At 27.2% G+C, this 21,350-nt stretch overlaps 1 protein-coding gene and 1 pseudogene across 1 annotated transcript; both read right to left on the bottom strand.

Annotated features, from left to right (window-relative positions):
• Positions 1 to 829: 829 nt before the first annotated feature.
• LOC105617860 lies at positions 830 to 19,293 on the bottom strand. Its single transcript, XM_012199405.1, has 9 exons — positions 19,087 to 19,293; positions 18,706 to 18,825; positions 17,552 to 17,669; positions 11,266 to 11,432; positions 10,853 to 10,972; positions 10,237 to 10,354; positions 4,819 to 5,080; positions 1,029 to 1,119; positions 830 to 970 (listed from the first exon to the last, which is right to left on the bottom strand). Exons 1-9 carry the CDS (start codon positions 19,291 to 19,293, stop codon positions 830 to 832), a joined length of 1,344 nt encoding a protein of 447 aa, XP_012054795.1.
• Positions 19,294 to 20,661: 1,368 nt separating this feature from the next.
• The window catches only part of LOC105617859, a 3,625-nt pseudogene continuing 2,936 nt past the window's right edge, over positions 20,662 to 21,350 (bottom strand).

Below are 21,350 nucleotides of genomic sequence, written 5' to 3'. Positions count from 1 at the left end.
TATAATTATTATTCAGGAACTTTCGAACAGTGTAGCTGAAATGTGCTGGAATTCCATTATGCATGAATCACATTTGATTGCGTATCCGTAGTGGAACGTTCTTCAAGTATGAAATAAAATATAAATATAAGTATAAAATAAAATATAACTTGGAAAGGAAACATTTCCGAACATTTTCTCACGTTTATATGACTATTTTTTTTCCTAATGATTAAAATATCTCTTAGAGTTTAACCAATTATTTCTGAAACACCCTGTATATTTGATGATCAACAAGACCGTTATTTCTCTTGTAAAAGAGAAAAGCGGACAAAATTTTATTATTATTCTACAAAAATATATACATATATTACAAAAAGGTTAAAAAAGATAAAAAATTTTAAAATAAGAATCTCAAAAATTAAAGAAATTAAAAATAAGAATAAAAAGAATCCACCGTCACATTTCCTTCGTAACTTTGAGTTTGGCTAAGGGTAATAACATATTTGCAATATATCTAATTTTTTTTTATTATGTTGACCCATTTATAATCATAGATCATTTTTATAGATTTTTTCATACTGAATTCGAATCCATAATAGCTCATATTTCTCCATCACATCAGATTTATGAGCTTATAATTTGAAAATGCTCAAAATAGATCTGCTTGGTACATTAAGATTATAATTCGGATACTATCCGATAAGATTATAATTCTCGCAAACTTAGTGACAGAGTAATTTGAGTTCCAGATTTGATTTTAGCATGTCAAAAACGTTCGGAGTTACATATTGCTATTTCAGGGTCAAAATTCTCTCATTTTGGCCTGTGTTATTAAAAAAGATAATACTCACACCTTCTCGCATGCATTTGAGCTCGCATCCGTAACTTTTTGTCCCATGTAATTAGATACGAATAGGTGTATCAGTGTTAGAATAGTAACACTAATAGATCTGACGACTCGCTCCATATCGTCAGTAATGGTAAGCATCTAAAAAATCTTTTTTTTATGTTTTGATATGCCCAATGAATTTCTGCTATTGACATACCTGCGTTAATGCAAGACTCATCGTAAGCACTAATTCTATGATATCCATTAGAAACGGTATTGTGTGATAAAATTCGATCATATCAACGAATCTTGTAATATAAAAGAAGGTTAATGAAAACATTAATGAAAATTATAAGATGAAAGGAATGTTTCTTACGTATAAAAATACATTTATCTGTTATTAATATACATTTTTTATGTATACTTTGTAATTTTCATAATTTATTCGCCTACATTTGATTTTTTAGATAGAAAATCATTGTATTTTAAGGATAAGGAAATAATAATTAAGTTCAAAAATATTGAATGGAATAATTATTAAAAATATCTATTAGAATCCCAGCTAACGCTAATATTCACAGAAAATTCGATTCGTATTAGCAATGTACTTAATGTTCCGAACAATAAAAGAATCGTCACAGAATGTGCAAATGTCGATGAAATGTTCAGAATATTGTGTGAATATTTTTTGTATATTTCATGAAAATCGTAAGCGAGCGAGTAGTAGCGACACTCTCCGCCGACAAAAGGCCACGGCGAAGAGCATTTATTCATAAATAAGAATCATCTGAGAGAGGATATAAGGAGTGCAGCACTTCATCTGTGATAAGTGGCGGAGGCGGATGGCTCCGTGCTTGGTTCGTGGATTCACAAAGATCCGTAGGATTCGATATCACCCGCTCTTCGTATTTACATATGTGGTTTTTTCCGCGCTTGCTTCATGGTTAAGAGATATAATTACTCCATATATTCCATGTTGTCTGTTTCGATTAAAACATTGGTGTGTTTCAGCGTTTGCTTCGTTATTCTCATGTTGCTGCTTGCTACAAAAATCTATTAGATATGGATGTCACAACCTGCAATCCTGTCAAAAAGATTTTTTTTTTCCTATTGTTCCACTCTGGATCCTAAATTTTTTGATCCAATATCATATTATTTCTGTTTATAAGAAAAATTATCTAATGCCATTATTCCTGTTTACAAGAAAAATCTCTTTCGTATGTGTTATGCGAGTTAAAGATAAATACTCAGGTACTACAATTCCTTGTTCCACTGAATCCATTTAAAAAAAAATTCTATAATTCTAATAAAAGTGAGTTCTAAAATTGGGCTCCAAAGTGGAAACACACATTAAATGTTGTAAATTTTCCAAAATAAAATTTTAAAAATTAATTCACGGACGACTTGATCTGGAATTTTTGGAAAAATTAAAATTTTGTGGAATATATTAATAATATATAGAACATTCTCGAAATATATCACGACATATAAATGAAATTTTTAACCGATATTTGAATGTTTCTTTTACATACTGTAAATATTCAGAATATTTTGGAGTATTTTTGGAATATTTTTTTTTTAATTTAGGAACATTTTATGAATATTTAGCGTTTGCTGGGTATATATTATTTAATTTAGAATTGATAATAAATTCTTTGCATTAAAATCATAAACACAAGACCAAGTGAAAACAGTGTTTTTAATTACTTCTTATTAGTTTTCGATTTTGCATTCTAGCCACAACTTTTTTGACATAATTACGGTAACTTTAGTCCCTCTAAATGAATGTGATTGTCGAAAGCATTTTTAGCAAAGGACGAATAAAAAAATTCTCCAACCAACAAATATCAAAGTAATTAATTGTAATAAATAGAAAAAATTAGGTAGATCTCGTTTCGGGAAAGTGAGACCCTCTAAGACAGGGGGATGATTTTCGCTTCGCGTTGTATAGTAGAGTAACTGTTTTTATTATCTATCTTTTCAATGTGTTTTTGTATTTAAATAAGCCACAACAAAATTAGCACAAATAAATAAGAAAAATTATTTTTTTATTAAGTTAAATTAATAATATATACAATACCAAAGATAATACTTTAGTTTTTCAACTATTAAAAAAATATTTTAAATATTTTTCGAAAAATATGAGGATTTTGTGTGAATTCAGTAATTCATATCGCAAAATTTTAAGTTCGTTCCTACTAGTGACCTGTATTGAAGCTAAGCTATGAGTATAAATGAAATAAATATAATTGAAGTAATGATTTACATAATATTAACTTAAATAAATAGCTTACATTTATTATCGGTTTTAATCAAATATATTAAGCGAAAAATAAATTAAGCGAACAAGAAAGCACATTAATAGAGCCATGGAAGACTCACTAATAAGGACAAAAACATGTTTTTTATTTATAAAAAACTTATTAAAAACTTATAAAGTATTAACATTTTTTAAAGAAATATCACAAGAAAAAGAAATAGTTGAAAAACCAATATTGATTTCCAGCAGATAAAATTAAAGTTACAATATTTAATAATTAATTCAGTAATAAGCATATTGATTTAAAGACATACTATAATATAATAGAGATAGTTATTTTATGCGTGGAGGAAATATGTTCTGCCTCCCCTTCCTAGAGAGAGGATGAGCTTTACTCAAAAAGAATAATCTATCTATCAAATAATCTAATCTATCAAAAAGAATAATCTAACCTAAACCATTTTGGGGTGTAAACTTCGCGTAGAAAGTAGTGCAATTCTTGGCAGGGATTCGGGGGAAAGGGTGAATTAGATCCTCATTTTATGTGGAAAGTTGTAGGCTGCGTTCGGATACTTCGCTCAGATGCCACGTTTATCATAAATGTTAAATAAAAATAAATAAAAATAAATGATGAATCCGAGGCATCGGAGGCATTCGAGACGTTTCCGAATGCAGCCATAAGCAGGGAGAAGAGGTACGGATCTTTGTTTTGCATAGAAAGTTAAAGTCTTTTGGTCGGGGGGGAGGGGGGGGGAGGGTGTGGAATGGACCTCGCTTTGTTTTTTGTTTGTTGAACTGAATCCCTTTTTCCCTTTTTTTTCCGTTTGTAATTGTTAATTATTTTGGTATCTGATAGTTGGAACATTTTTTTACTATTTTTCTCGCCGTATTCCTCGCTAAAAATGTTTCCGAAAATCACTTTTATTTTAAGAGACTAAAATTATTGTAATCGTCTCATTTTTTTCCCCGCATAAAATACTCGATAAGTTGGACTAAACTGATTTAATAAAACATATAGATTAATAGATGCATTTAAATAAATTTATAGATTGTATGCCTTTTAAAAAAATACAAACTGTATAATGTTGCAATGTAGCCGTACAAAAACGGCCATATTTCTATAATTTATTTCTGGTCGTATTGAATCATATTCCACTGCATCTTCAACAACGTAAAATAAGCGTTCCGCGCGATACCTGTCGAAATTATGTCACTAATATTATTTTATCATACATTTGATTTTGATTAATAAGCGGAAAAAAAAACGATCGAAAAAATAATCGATTATTAATGGAAAACAGAGAAAATAATATAATGATAAAAATTTCTAGAAACGTGAGAAGTAAATATTTTTATTTTTAATATCTTCATTAATGAAAAAGAAAAGTTTACATCTATATTTTAAAAAATTTATTGAATTTGGTTAAATATTAGTTTGAAATAGTTTGAATAGTACTAATAATATATCTGTTAATATATATTTAATTTAAGTATAATTTTTTATTTTAAATGAATTTCATTTACTGTAAGTAAATATTTCGTATTATTTAATTTATTAGTATATTTATTAGTACTATTTATTAGTACTATTTAAACAAATATTTTTAATAAAATTCATTAAATATTTCTTTCATTGTATCATGTGCAAATCTGCAAATTGTCCAGATTTAAAAATTAATGGATGATCTGCGCGTTTTCTAGCGATGAATTTACTTTTTCGCAAATAATGCGAGAAGCAATTTCTTACCCCAACAACTCGCACATTCCGCAAGCGTGTTGCGTAAGAGCCACATACAAAGTGGAAACGGCAAGAAAAATTAGTGATAATATAAAAATTACGATGCATGTATGGGACCGAATGAGGTTAAAATATCGTTCTTGATCGATAAAGAATTCAGCTTTAAAAGGTAATATTCGTGGGCGGGATTCATTTATAGGTGATATAATATCGAGAATATCCGGTAGAAATAGCCATGCGTTGTATCCTATTACGGCTACGTACTGCATAACTGAAAAATTCGATAATATATTTCTTTTAATATATAATAAACGATCAGTAATGAGCACATTCAGATTAAAATATATTTAAAATAAGAACTATATAATAAGGATATATAATATATAAAAACGTTTCGACTCTACAGAACTTTCAGTTTATAACGCAATTTACATACTAAACGCATATTCCATATCATCCTCCAGATAGCAATCTATAACGATTGACTTAGATTGGGATTTCCATTATCGTATCATGTTTTTTAGTAATGTAGTCAGATGTATAAAATTGTTTTCCTTTAAAACAAATCCTCATTTGTCAGGGAAGATCGACATTTTTGTTCAAATTGATGATAATAGTCATATATATAAAAAGTATTCATGATGAAAAATAATTAACTTCAGAAATTAAAATTGAAGATATCTGGAGATGGCGTTTTATATTCTATCTATTATTCTGTCCCAAGGACAGAATAATAGATAGAATATAAAATGCTTGAGAATATCAAATGATTGAGAATGTCAGCTCCAATGCCATTTCCAGATATCTTCAATTTTCCAGATATCTTCAATTTAAATTTCCAATGATGAAATTTAAATCTAAATCAATGATTATAGACTGCTATCTGGAGGATGATATGGAATGGCTAGAGTATACATTAATATGTAAACATAAATGCGTTATAAACTGATGAAAACTCTGTAGAATCAGAACGTTTTTATACAATCCTTATTTTAAATATATTTTAATCTAAGATCTGAATATGCTAGTTACTGATTGTTTATTATACATATATTGTTTTGCTATGCAAATTGTCGATATATTTTATTTATTATTAAATTTCTTTTAATATAATCTTTATTAATAATTTATATTTAAAAATTTATAAATTTTGTATATAGTAGTAAATTCATTATAATCTTACACTCTAAAATTATATATTCTTCTTCTTTGAAATTATATCTTCAAAGCGACAACTTTCAATGTCTAAAATAAAATTCTGTTTTTAAGTATTATTTCTATTATTTAATTCCATTACAAGTTTTCAAAAAATTCTGTTTTATTACAATATGATAAATGTTTATATCTTTACACTGCCCACTCCACTAACTTCCGACCGATCTTGATGTTGCGCTTAGAGATGTAAACGACGGAAAAATAATAGAATTTTAGGGTAAAAAACTCGAAAATTAATGATTTTTTTTTCTTTGGCTTTGACAATTTTTTACTCGGATATTTTTTTAGGTCATTTAGATTTGTTACATTGTTTAAAATCCCCCAAAATTTTTGCACTTAAAGTGATATAATTAGAAAAATAGATTCGGACGTTGAAAAAAAAAAAGCACAGATGCTGAATACAAAGAGTGCAAGCAACATAAACAGACCTATTAATTTATTATCAACTCATCAAGAATTATAACAGCCAATAATACACATTTCTGCTTCAATATAAAATTATAAAGACAAAAGTATTAAAAAATATTGAAATAATAAGAAAATTAATTCTATTTCTTCTTCTACATATTTAACACGAATTCTATGTTTTTTCATGAATTTTATGTGATTTAATTAAAAAACCGTTTTTTACAGTAAAAAACTAATTTTTTACTTGATACTTTTCTCCGAAGTCAAAAATACCGTTTTTTTATATTTCTAATTGATCTTCAAAGAGATCAAAGTTATTGATCTTTTATTATTCATTAAGAAGTTATTATCAAAAGTTTTTATGTATGTATATTTATGAATTATACACAATTTTTGAATACAAAGTGCATATATTTCAATATATTTTTTTAACAATTTATTTCCAGTATAATTTTTCATATTTTCCGACATTACAAATACATGTAAAAGAGAGTCACCAATACCGACATACCACTTTGTTTTTAGACAATATTTCTTAAACAAAAAATAAAAATAAAACTTTAAAAACATAAGTATAAATTAAAAAGTGTCTTCTATCAGATAGTAAATAAATAGTTTTTATAATACTGTTTGTAATTTTGCAATAATTTTTTTGATAAGATAAGCAAAAATAAGCGTCTGACAAAATAGTTTTGGGTTCCAAAACTGACACAGTTGACAGTAATGCTTCCTACTTTCTTCCTTTACAGGAATTATCTGTACAAAGTACCTGCAAGTAAATGTATACAAGATTTTCCAGAATCTTTCAGTATAAAACATTTTTATTGAATTATATGCATATTTACTTTATGCTATTCTGCAAAATGCCAAAAGTTATTTGACATTATAAAGCAACATTATAAAAATTAAGTTAGCTCATAATCTATTTTACAGACAGGTGTGGCGGTTTACACTGCATCCAAATTTTTAATTTAAAATCGTATTATGAAAAAACTATGAGAAAAAAATAATATAAATAAAACTGATTTAGGAAACTACAATCATTTAAAATAACATAACATTATCAATAATATATCACTATTATTTAAACTACACAATTTGCAAAAGAAAATCGTAATAAGATCGAAATAAGAATTTTATTTTCACATTCGTAAAAATCGTTTTTAGCTGATTTAGTGTAGAAACAAATCACAAATATATGAATTATAAAAAGGGATACGTAAATCCGGATCGTAAATCGGATACTGGATATGGACTGAGAATGTAATATCAGATATTCGGTATCCGATTGGATATCTGAGAAGGTTTCTTCGAGTTGGGTATCCGATCTTTTCCAAATATCTGACCGGATTCCGAGAAAGTGTCTTCTAAAAAAAAAGCCTATAGAGAAAAAGATTGTAATTTTGCAACAATGTGTGATGTATAAGACATAGCATATATGAATATACATACTTATTTCTAGAACATTTAAGAAAAAAAAAAATTAACAATTTAATGATATCAAATTTCAACCGAATATATTCCCGGATACTAACGATATCCGAATATCCGGTGCATCCCTAATTATATACTTCATTAATTAGCTAAACAGATAATAATTTTATTAAGATCATTAAAGTGCAATAATTAATTTATAAGAATGTCACTTTAGGAGATTTATCTTCGAATATAGCTTTTAAAAAGGCTAATTTTAGTCATACATGCATATGTGTTTTATGTATTAAATCTTCGCTTAAAAATATAAATTCTCTGCTTTAAAAATACAAATTTGTGTTTTAAAACAGAATACATTCTTTACAAATTGTTTTGTTATATAATTTTTGTTTTTAAAGCAAAGAATTTGTATTTTTAAAATAGAGATTTTATAGCAAAGAATTTGTGTTTTAAAACAGAATTTGTATTTTAAAGTAGTATTTTTAAAGCAGAATTTGAGTTTTTAAGCGAAAATTTAATACATAAAACACATACGTGTGTACTATACTAGTCTTATTTAGGACTAAATCGGTCTTTTTAAGAGTCACATACATCCCTAACAGTACAAAAATGTCCAGAATAATCTTGAATATCTTGGGACATATATAAGATATGTTTAGAACATTATATTATTGTAAGATGAAAATTTTAGAATATCCTTAGCCCTAATAAGCGCTAAAAATCCTAAACATCTCTATAAGGTCAAAAATCTCCATAACATATTTTAAACGTCTTGAGAACGTCTTGTGGATTATCAAATGAATGCCTTATGTTCTACATACATCCATAGGACATAAAAAAAAGAAGTATCCTAAAGATATCCATCTAATCTTCTTTGGATTTTTGGATTTTTAATATTCTAGATCTGCCGCTAGAAAATGTCGCTTCTCGCTACTAAATTTAGTCACGATCTCTGTAGTATAACCAAATATATGTAAACTTAGACATATCATAATTATTCGTATTAAATTTTCGTATGTGCTTAGTGCAAGATTGTATCTTTTTGTATTAACAAAGTTATGTAATAATATTTTGTAAAATATTTCATTCTTACAAATTATACTTTATCCGAGAGATATTCTGCGATCATCCTTAGAATGTCTTTGGAACATCTCTTAGAGCCTTATGCTGTAGGTGAAATATAATAGAATTGTCCCAAGGATTATGGATAGACTTCTTTAGAACTTCGGATTAGGATATCCTATGGATGTATGTAGGACATAATAAGGCATTCATTTCATAATCCACAGAACATCCTCAGGATGTATTTGGATTACAACAGAACGTTATATGAACGTCCTGTTTAGCTGGCAGGACGTCCACAGGATCCTTGTGCTATTAGGGATATACAGGTTGTTGAAGTAACGCCCATTAATCATATAGTGCTATTATTCCTAATAAAAAACTGAATCGAAAAGTCCTATCCTCCATTTTGCAATTTTCGCAATATTTTTTTTTAAGATATCTTTAAGAATTCTTTAAGAAATATCTTCAAAATATTCATAAAGAACACTGAAAAATATCTTAAAATTGTCTTATACATTGCGCGCGCGCGCGACTTTATCCATTTATTCGGCAACCTAAAGAAATTAATATCTCATTAATTATGTAGAAAATTGCAAAATGATAGAGAATTTTTCGATTCAGTTTTTTATTAAAAATAACATTATATGATTAGTGAGCGTTATTTTAGAAATACCCTGTATATTTGTAATGTCGGAAGATTTGAAAAGCTAGAATACTAGAAATAAATAATTGTAAAAAATAATATATGCACTTTGTATTAAAAAATTGCATACAATTTATAAAAATTGTTTTGTTAATAACTTTTTTAATAAACAATTAGCTAATAAACAATTAGCGCAGCAAAAGATCAATGATTTTAATCTCTTTGGAGGTCGAGATCAACAGGAGATCGAGGTCGATCGAAAATCATTTGTAGCGGGCTATGTAAAGGTAAAATTTTATCTAGTATATCATCTATGTAATATAAAAAAAAAGCTAGGAGTAGTTTAGGATAAAAGGAAATGTGAACAATGAGAGATTCAATCATTCTTACAAAATTTCACATCTATTTAATTTGATGACAGCGATTATAACAAATGCATTTTAAAAATAAAATTATGTTTATATATGCATAATTAAAAGAGAAATGTTACGCGTATTACTCGTCGAAAGTAACACATACACGATGATAATACGTTCGATGTTGACAATGAAAAAGACATGATTGATTTTAAACATAGAAATATAGTGTCGAGCTTATGGATCTTACAGATAGAAAGGCACATCTTTTTCTTTGGATAAAGCGAAATTTAATATTTTTCTTACGCAAATAATAAAGCGTCAATAATTTTGATGTCTCGGCATGCTTCTGCATGATCTTGGCCTCATAATTTGTCTTTCGTAATTTCCAATCGTTCCGTATATGCTCAAATAAATCCCTAAGCTAAAAATAAATTAAATAATAGCCTAAATAGTTAAAATAAATGATGACTTGTAAAATAACAATAGTAAGACACTTGAAAAGATAATGATTAAATAATTATATTTATTTATTAGACATTAGAAAATTATAATATGACTCAAATGAAAATAAAAGAAATTATTAATCAATATGTTTGTGTAATAATCAGATTGTGTAATAATCACTTAAAAGAAATTATAAATAATATATCATTTTCATTTTATCACAAATATTTCGTTACGTACATAAAATGTTTATTATATAACCATTTATAACTATGATAAAAATAATGACATTAATTAGAATTAGACTAACTGCAATACTATATACATATAGATACATACATGAAAAACTTGTAAAAGCGACTTTTTATGTAAATTTTTTATAAATTAAATGTTTATAATAACATTTAACACTTTCTGTCCTTGTGAATTTGCAAAATTTATTAAGCTTATAAGTGTAATGATCGATTAAGCTTACTTTATCTACATGTCCAACACGTGCATACATTTGACTCAGGCTACCCATTACAGGCATAAATGCTGGTATCATATCGATTATAAAGTTCGCGGTGATATTAGACATAAAAAAACTTAATAGCTGAAACATGTTATTAACTCTTGATAAGAAAAAAAGATAATTCTTAGAAAAAAATATATCTTTAATTGATATCTTAAAGTTGAATTATGAATTATCTAAGAGAGGTTTTAAAATTTCAAACAATTGTGGTTTTTATATAGAAAGATACATATAAAAAAATATCTACATAGCGCGGAAACACGTATTAATATATGTATATATTCAATAAATTATGATATATTTCTTCAATCAGATTTTAACAAATATCTTAAATTATTTAATTAAAAAGAAAATTATTTTCTATGCTATTATACCTGAAAAATTACAGATGACAGTAATATAATAGTGATAACAGCCCTTACTAAACGAGTGCTCCATTTGCTTTGATATGGCCATAACCCAGTAAGCAACAGCATAAATCGATTTAGTTTGTAATAACACTCTTCAGGATGTTCCATTTGCTTCGAAAGTTTTAAACAAACTGACCGTAGAAGCAAGAGCTCGTCGATTATTATTTTATTACTATAATCATCTTAACTTTTTTTAAAGATCCATTCAATGCTGCATCTCTAATTTTTTAATTTTATTATTGGTGAATTACATCGAAGAAAAATACATGCGTTTAGCGCGGAAACACGAAGCGTTTTTCAGAAGCGTCGAGGGAATCAACCGACAGCGCGCGTATAATGTTCGGATAATAACGTGAGAAATAACTGGTGATCTACGAACAAACATTGTCTTTAGGCAGTTTTATATCTGCTATATTAATTTTCCTAGCACACGCGATTATTTTGCTACAGCGATATCGCAATTGTTTTTTGATTATTTACAGAGAAAGGAAGCAAAAGATGAGTGAAAAAAGTCCGAGATAAAATATTGTACTACAGTTGAATCGTCCATTTCGTACAGTAAACAAAAGACGATCAAATCATCAATATATCGGAAACAATTTTTAATTTCATCGAAGACTTTATTGAAAATACTTTATTTACAAGTATTCCATAAGAAGAATTATTTTTAGGCAATATTATAGGTAGATATACAGAAAGATAAATTTATTATTATTAATAATATTATATAGATATTTATGTTTAGATAAGATATATATAGAAATAGAATTTTTTCTGTACAAAAATACATTAACCAAAATTTGTATCATTGAATATCTTACGAAAATAAGAGATCGAGAGAGAGAAATAAGAGAAGAATCATTAAAGAAATTATAACACCATTTGAATACTTCCACAAATATCGTGACATTCTTCCAAAATAAATCTGTACATGTACTTATGAATTGCTACACTTTACTTATATTATTTACTCTGTATATTTACTTACCTGTAAATCTTATATCAACACATTTCTGTTTTTACAAAGGAGAATATGGTTCGATATGGTTGTAAAAGAAATCAGTACACCCATGACTTTTCTACATTAATTCTAGATATATAACTTGATAGAAATTTTAAACTTGTCTGATGAACATGCAATAGGAAATCGTTGTTTGAAGTATCTTCGAAATACATATATTTATTATTCATTGTTATTATGATTCCGAATACAGTACTCTTTCCTTACCATTCCAAAATTCTGCAAAGACATAACGTAAAATTTACAGGCAGTTAAGATGAGTGGCTGATAGCGTCGCATTATTATTATTAACAATGTCTTTTGCTCTGAAACAACTGCGTTGTACCACATAGAGTTGAATCTGCGAAATCATTTTTTCTTTTTTCAAACAGTTGTTAAGTTAATAAAAAAAGACATCTAATCTCTCTTCCTTTTTCCACATAGCATACTTTATCCAAGTGACATCCTGGGAACGACTTCTGAACGTTTTTAGAGCGTCTCTTGGATATAGGATGTTCTTAAATTTCGGCATCATCCTAAGCAGATAGAGCGGATTGAACTGAATCGAAAAGTCTTGTTTTGCGATTTTCGCAATGGTTAATGAGATATTAAATGTAAATGTTGATAGTATTTAAATAAAAAATTATTGAAATCCAATATTTAGCGATTTTTATTATCTCGTTAACTATTGCGAAAATCATAAAATGGTAGAGGATTTTTCGACTTCGTTCGTTCTGCCTGCTCAGGAGATGTGATGCCGAAAGGATCCCGCACGTTTCTTATGGATTTTGGTTCTCGATCAAATCTTCTCATATTGTAGGAAATTATAGTTTCAGATATCCTGATTAAAAATGTCAATACGCGCGATCTCCTAAAATATGGAAAGATTTGACCAAGATTTGATCAAAATCCATAGAAAAGAAACGTACTGAATTTTTTAAGGACACTCGGTATTGTATGTCTTCAATAAATAAGTAAATACAATATTATTATATAAACGGAAAATTATATTATATTAAAAATTTTTATTAATATTAATATTTTTTCCTTTTCAGAATTATAATTTTAAAGAAAATTATATTATGTTAGTTATTTTATTTATAATATTGCAAACTTGCAATTTGCAACACAAAAATATAATATCTCAGCAAATGCGTTTATACAATTATCTCATATTTTCGAATGAATTCAAAATACTGAATAGATAAATTCAGGGAGAACCTTTTTTAATAATTTTATTTTAATTTCTCTCCTTTTATCTTGAATAAATAATAGATTTTCAATATCAGCATTTTAGATACTATCGCGAGATGTCCTTTTAAATATATATTAAAGAGAAACTATGTTTATATTTATATTTACTATATTTATATTTACATTTTTCCACACAGACTCGAACTCGTATCCGTGATTTTCTGCCCCATGTAAGAAGGTATGAATACATAACATAATATACAACAAAAGACAGCGATAGATCTGATAGCTCGTTCCATATCGGAAATGGTTATTATCTGAAAGACTTCGTTTTAATAATTTGATAACACTTCCAAACGCTCATATTTCTACTAGCATACCTGGATTAATGTAAGACTCATCAAAATCACTAAGTTTATGAGATCTATTAGAAACGGTACTGTGTGACAAATTTCGATTATCTCAACAAACCTTGTAACGCGAAAAAAATCATACATATTAAAATAATAAGGTGAAGAATATTTTTTTGCATGTAAATAAATTAGTATGTTATTAGCTTACATTCACTATTGGAAATTCGACTCAATTTCGTAATTAGAATATTGTTTTCACCGATAGAAAAAAAATTATAAAATTTATTTTGTAATTATAATTAATCTAAATGGAGTCGCGACAGGAGAAATATCTATTACAATCAATATTACAATTCATGTGTTAGATTTATCTGTGTATATTTGTATTGTATGATTTAATGCTAATACACTAAAAAGATATTCACAAAATTTGAATAAATATTTGTTTAAATAGTACCAATACAATGATACTTTTTATTTACAATAAATAAATATTTGTTCAATTAAAAAAAATTATACTTAAGTATTATTTTTTTAAATCAAATAAATATTATATTTATTTTCTGTAAGCAAATGGTCCTATGGTACTGTCTACAAATATTTATTTAAATTTTATAAATTTTTTTTGGTAATTATGCAGAATAGGACTTTTTCCGAATTTCGATATTTTTTGGCTGCTGTAATAATCTTTGCTGTTGATAATAATCTTTGACTCAAAGTGATAATAAATCATTCGATCAAGAGATCGAAAAATAAAAAAAATTTTCTTTGAAAACATTGATTCAAACACAGTAGCGCACAGGAGCGCGAAGTCACTTTGCATGGAAGTCGTGCGCCCCCGAGCAGGGGAATTGAAGAAAGGTAGGACGGGAAGTTCGGGTGAAAATCGTGCGTCACCAAGCAGGGAGGGAGGTCGGGTGAAAGTCACTTCGCATGGAAAGTCATGTGCCCTTATACGGAGAAATAAGGTAGAATAAATAATTTAAAAAGTTAATAAACTATATATTTTTCGATCTCCTCAACTTATTATCACTATTTGAGTCATAGCAATTCTTTTCAGTGTAATAAATTCTTTGTTAGTTAAAATCATATAACATGAAGAAGGCATTATCTGGCCATTGTTACTTTTAAATTTTCCTTGTAAAATACAACATTCTGTTTTATTACGCAAACGACAAAAAAAATGAAATTACGCTGGAATTTGATATAGCATATATTAAATAAAAGTACAAACTGTATAATGTTGTAATGTTGCTGTACAAAAACAGATATATTTCCGCAAGTTATTTCTGACACCTGAATTAAATCGTATCTCGCCTTGTCTTTGACAACACAAAATAAGCGTTCCGCACGGTGCCTGTGTCAAAATGATTGTCAACATATTATCGTATAATGTATAATTGACTTTGTTCATATTATCATAATGATATTTGCCTTGCATTGAGCGAAAGAAAAGATGATACGATTGTTTATCTCGTGTTGAAAATGTAGAAGAAAAATAGTAAATAATTTAAAAACGAGATAAAAACATTATTTTTAAACTAACTGAAAATGGCGGTATTTAGATAAATTTAATTTTTCTACACAGAAATGATTTTACTGAAATATCTCAAAATTTAACTAGATATAGATCTAAAAATGATTTTATTGAACTATCAAAATATTTGTATAGAAAATTCAAGCCTGATGAGCAATAATGCTACAAAAAATTTTAATATTCTTAGCAATCAGTTTGAGCATTTTATATAATTATTTTTATAGTTCAACAAAATTTACTTTTAAATTTGTATTTATAGCTAAATTTTTAGATACATAAGCAAAACTGTTTTTTCTGTATAAATGAAGAAAATATATTTATTACACAAATTCGAGAATTAATAAACCAGTTGATAGAGGCTCTATTTTTTATAGCAATCTTAGAATCGTCTGTTCTTTCACAAATAGTAAATTGCGCGAAGAGTAATTTCTTACCCCAGCAATTCGCACATTCCGCAAGTGTGTTGCGTGAGAATCAAAAATAGAGTGGAACTAGCAGCATAAACTATAGGTGTGATTGTAACTACAAGACATACGTGAAAACGAATGAAATAAAAGTACTGCTCTTCATTGATAAAGAATTCAGTATGAAAGGGTTGCCTCCGCGGGCGAGACTCATTCATAGGCGACATAATATCAAGAATTTCTGGTATAAATAGCCATATGTTGTATCCCACAACGTTTATATATGATATGACTGAAAAATTAGATAATCATAAATTTATTAATATATAATTCAATGTGCGCGAAAAAAAGACTACACTGTTAAAAATATCATGAAATTTAATGTACCTTTAAGTTACAAGTTGAATTTAACGTTATATTAAATTTAATTACATTATATTAAATTTAATGTATTTGTAATTGAAAAATATATATATACATATACATGAAAATATTTTCCTTAAAATTTTATGTGGATTTGCATGAAATTTAATATATATTTAAATCTACTGTAACTTAATTTTTATTTAAAATATTCATTATTTTTCAGTTACCTCATAGAATAGCATTAATTTACAATCTGACACGGAATTATTACATGCGCATATGTATCAATATTAAACAAATTATAAACAAGGTTCTGTCCGAACATATAGCTTAGTTTATTTATTTTTATTTTTGTAGAGGATGCGTCTGTGTATCAATTAGATTAGACTCTAGCAATTGTTTAGTTGACTTCGCATATGTCACCGATAAATATGTTACCGTGCAACAGAATATCTTATTAGTTTAAATGTCAATCTTTATCTTTTTATTAATTCGACTAATCATTACAATCTCATGCAACTCCATTTGGTAAGTTTAGTCTTTAAAAAATTTTGTAAATATATACAATTAGAGAAGTATTGTTGCAAAAATCAAAATCACTTGATTTTGCAACCAATGTGAAAGATATACATTTGACTTTCCGAATTGGAGCACGAGAAAAAAAATTCACTTATATTAATTAAAATTGACATACTGATGATAGATTAAAATAAAGTCACGCGCGCACACGCGAAAAAAAATGTTTATCTTATATTAAATTAAAGTATAGCAGTAATAAGATATGATTGCGTCCTAATTATCGCACTTGATTTTCATTGTCATTACATTTCTCCTAATTAATTTTTAATATTACAGAGTCTTGTTTACTTTTGAGTTTAATATTCAATATTCTAAAATTTAATTTATATATAAAAACATTATTTCTATTATATTCAAGATTCAATAATGACTCCGAAAGACCGATTTAATAATATTTTTTCAATATATAATATATAAACTCTAGTACGAAGATTCTTAATGTTTAAAAAAATATGAAAAAGTTATTAAATCATTGAAAAAAAAATAGGTAGATTTGGAAAAGAAGGAATAAAATAATTTAACTCCAAATAAAATAAATTATGCTTAGGATATTTCGTATCCATTTAATTTAATGATAACAATTATAATAAATGCTTTGTAAACGTGAAATTGTGACTTTGAATGCTAGAAGAAATGTTGTATGTTATTACTTTAATGTCATATATATATATATAAAATTGAGTTATATATAAATATGTTTCATGCTTATAATAAAAAAAATGATTATCATAATCTTATACATAGAAATACAGTCTCGGTGTTATAGACAGCAATGCTTGTCCTTTTTTTCTGTAGACAAAACGAGAATTTCTCTTACTTATGTAATACAATGTGAATAATCTTGAGATCTCAGCATGCTCATGCATAATCTTGATCTCATAATGCGTCTTTTGTAACGCCCAATCTTGCCACATACGCTCGAATAATTCTCTAAACTAAAAGAAAGTAATAAGTAAAGAATCATATATTTTTAAAATCGATAATAAAAATATCAATGAGCATTGAGATGCATTGGTATTGTTTCCTGATAAAAAAAATTGACAGAACGATTGAGAATAATAGGATTTCTATCATTTTGTATCATTTTCTTATAATTATGATATTATTTTTTATAATTCTATGACATTAGCAATGATTGAAAACACGCAATACAGGCGATAACTCGCAAATTTTCTGGTATCATTTTCTATATGTTTATATTCATTTTCTATCGTCGACTTCGCGAACATCGTGATTGATCGGATATGAATCCTATTGTATTTTATCGGATTCTATAAGATATTTCTATAAAATTTGTATAAAATTCCTATAAGATTTGATTCAAAGTCTTAGTGAATTCATGAACTAGATTTCATATTCAAAACAATAGGATTTATATCATTCTCAATCAATTCTTTTACCAGGGTTAACAATTATCATTCAGCTTCATGTTCTGATTAACAACGCTGCATCTTTGTCAATTTGCAAATGACTTAAACATTACATGTGAGCTAATTATACTTGTATCTTGCTTGCTGAGGAAAACTCCAAAAAGAGTCGAAACGTTCAAAAGAAAGAAGACATCAATCTGATTATTGATTGTTCTCTAAATAATTGCACCATTTATCGTTGCTGACTCTCCTTATTAGCCTACTGTATATATTTATCTTTTTGTTTAACATTTGAGAGTCCTAATATAATTATTGTTATTGTTTATGTTGCATATTTTGCCGGTGTATAGCTTTCATTTATTTATTATTAAATACATATTAGTGAATATAAAAACACGCCATTATCTAAATTAGTGTAAGATTAAGCTAAATAACGTTCCATTAAAATACAATTGTATATACAAAAGTAATTTTTTTTCTGTTTATCTAAAATTTAATGTAGTCTAAAGATAGTCTAAAATTTTGCATATTGGGGACAAAAGATGCATTCTATTGAGTTTAATATAGATTATAAAGATCTAAAAATTTTTTAGAAACTTACTTTATCTATGTGTATTATACGCGAATACAAGTTGCTCAGGCTACCTAGTACAAGTAGAAGAGATGGTATTCCATCCACTATAAAGTCCATAGTAATTTCAGATGTAAACATGCTCGAAATCTAGAAACAGTGTTAAAAGTGGAATAATTAATATATATATATATATAATTTCATGGAAAAATAATCCAGAATACAGATAATTCAATTAAATATCTCGCGTTAATACTCTTCGTTATACTCTCCGATAAAATAATATCTGTTTGGTTGCTGTGTTTGTACTTTATTTGTATTTTAATATTATATGTTATTTCCGATCTTTTAGTTGAAAACATATTTAATATTTAATTGAAAAAAAAATTATTTTTTAAAACTGTGAACTACCTGAACAAATACAGACGACAGCATGATGACAGTGATAACAGCTCTTGTTAAACGAGCGCTCCATTCGCTTTGATAAGGCCATAGTCCACTAACCGATAGAAGAAATCGATTAAATTTGTAGTAATGCTCTTTAGGATGTTCCATTTGCTTCGAAAGTCTCAACAGAACTGACTGCAGAAGCGAGCCAGTTGTATTACTTATAGTCATTTCCCTCTAAAGTCTGTCCGTTTTTACATTTTTTATTTTTTTTCTTCCAGCATCATGCGTTATTAGGCAAATAACATCAAAGGAAAATGCATGCATTAATGTGGGAGCGAAAATTATTCCAAGGTGTCGGAAGAATTGATCACTAAATTATTCAGTATTCGCGTAATTTCATGGGAAAGAAACATCGGTAGGGTCTCCAGATGGAAATTGTCATTAGAATTTTCTACGGTTTTTTTTTTCACGCGCGATTATTTCGTAGATTATAATTTGTAAATAATAGATTATAATTTGTATCATTTCAATTTTTCTATTATAATAGAAAGAGTTGAGGTGAGAATTATAAAAAATTTAACATAAAAAAAACTTTGCGGCATTTATACATATTAACTTTACACTATTATCGATACTCTTCTATAAGTGATCGTAGAAAAGTATTTCTTTTCAAAATATAGATATAAATTTAGATGTAGAATGCAAAAAATAAATATTCAATTCTGCGGTATCAAGAAAAACGAAAATGGAATATGTACTCTACGAGAATTCCTTACTATAACTGATATCTATTTTCCTATTTTTCTAAATGAAATTTTAGTAAATATTAATAATAACGGAAGCAGTTCTGATAACCTTGACTTTGACATATGTTGTTATTAATATTAACCGAAATTTTTAGAAACTTGTATCTTTTCCTTAAAATCCATCTATTTAAAAATATAAAAATAAAATTCACTCATTAAAAAAAATTTTCCATTGCAGTAAGAATCATGAATAAAATACTTTTACATTGTATTTTTTAAATAAGACAAATTAATATAATAATAAAAAAATATTTATCAATTCGAGGTATTTAATGATAGTGGTTCAATGTGAATGCAATCAATTTGTAATCAACGATTTGATTCCGATTTTCATCCTACATCACGCCTTGATATATAGGAAGTTGATTGGAGAAATATGGGTAAAAGGAATATAAGAATTATAATTGGTTTCGGGACTAATAAAATGAGATTGTATTTAAACGCTATATTTCACGCAGTATGTAATAAAATGACGACAATATCTTCGATTAGATACATCTCTTCTATACAAGATCTAAGAAATATTGTTAATTTTCCAATGACAGATTTCTTGATTTCCTATTTTTTTTAATTAAAATTTTTATAAAAGAATATTTTTCTCTAAAATTCATTCATCTAAAAATATAAAAATAAAAATTGATCTACACATAATTCTGTATAGAAATCGAAGGAATAAAATCAACATTTCATGTGAAAAATAAATTAACTATTCGTCAAAGAATCTTCCATTGATGTAAGAATCACGACTGGGACGTATTTTTGAAATATTTGCACAGAATCACGAAGTATTCTAATAATTATGAAGTAGTTCCTCGATATCTTCGCGTAAAGTTGCAAAAATCGGTCTCTTATGACTACTCAATTGCCAGCATGATAACATCAATTTTCTATGAATTTCCTGTGGACAGTTATCTGGACAAGGAAGACGGTGGTCACGTTTCAATGCGTTCGATAAGTCCGTTATAGTCGTCATTAAAATTTCTTTTTCAGCCACTCTGACTGACAGTTGTGGATCGACGCCATAACTAAAAACTTCGTACATTGTCACACCAAATGACCATACATCCGAACGCGTTGAAAATTTGTTATGCCTCAAGCTCTCCGGTGCATACCTAAAAAAATTGTTTATTGCTCTGATAAAAAAATAATTCAATCTTAAAAGAATTGGAGAAAATATAAAATATTATGTAATATATATTTTCAAATGTGAAACGTTATTTTATTCTATTATTGTTAAAATATTGAGAAAAAAGATAAACAAATTTTTAATACTAACCATTATACTACCTATAATACTTACCATTTAATTGGAATATTACAAAAAGTTTTAAATACGTAATAATCACTCGCAGCTTTAAATACATAATACCACACCGAAGTCATTGATTTTCACTCGATTTTTGTTCGCTAATAGGATATTTCTCGCTGCTAAATCTCCATAAACAATGTTTATACTACCGACATACTCCATACTCGCAA

The sequence above is a fragment of the Atta cephalotes genome (genome assembly GCF_000143395.1).
Source record: "Atta cephalotes unplaced genomic scaffold scaffold00014, whole genome shotgun sequence".
In the NCBI taxonomy this organism is placed as follows: domain Eukaryota; kingdom Metazoa; phylum Arthropoda; class Insecta; order Hymenoptera; family Formicidae; genus Atta; species Atta cephalotes.
This window is presented reverse-complemented; position numbering and strand designations above follow the sequence as displayed.

What these genes read in the sequence shown, in the direction of transcription:
- LOC105617860 (XM_012199405.1), bottom strand. Translation starts at nt 19,293, where the DNA reads ATGACTATAAGTAATACAACTGGCTCGCTTCTGCAGTCAGTTCTGTTG. An exon ending in ATTCACATTGTATTACATAA is followed by an intron (nt 11,433 to 17,551) that starts GTAAGAGAAATT and finishes TTCTACGGTCAG; the next exon opens with TTTGTTTAAAACTTTCGAAG. An exon ending in TGTCATCTGTAATTTTTCAG is followed by an intron (nt 10,973 to 11,265) that starts GTATAATAGCAT and finishes AACATGTTTCAG; the next exon opens with CTATTAAGTTTTTTTATGTC.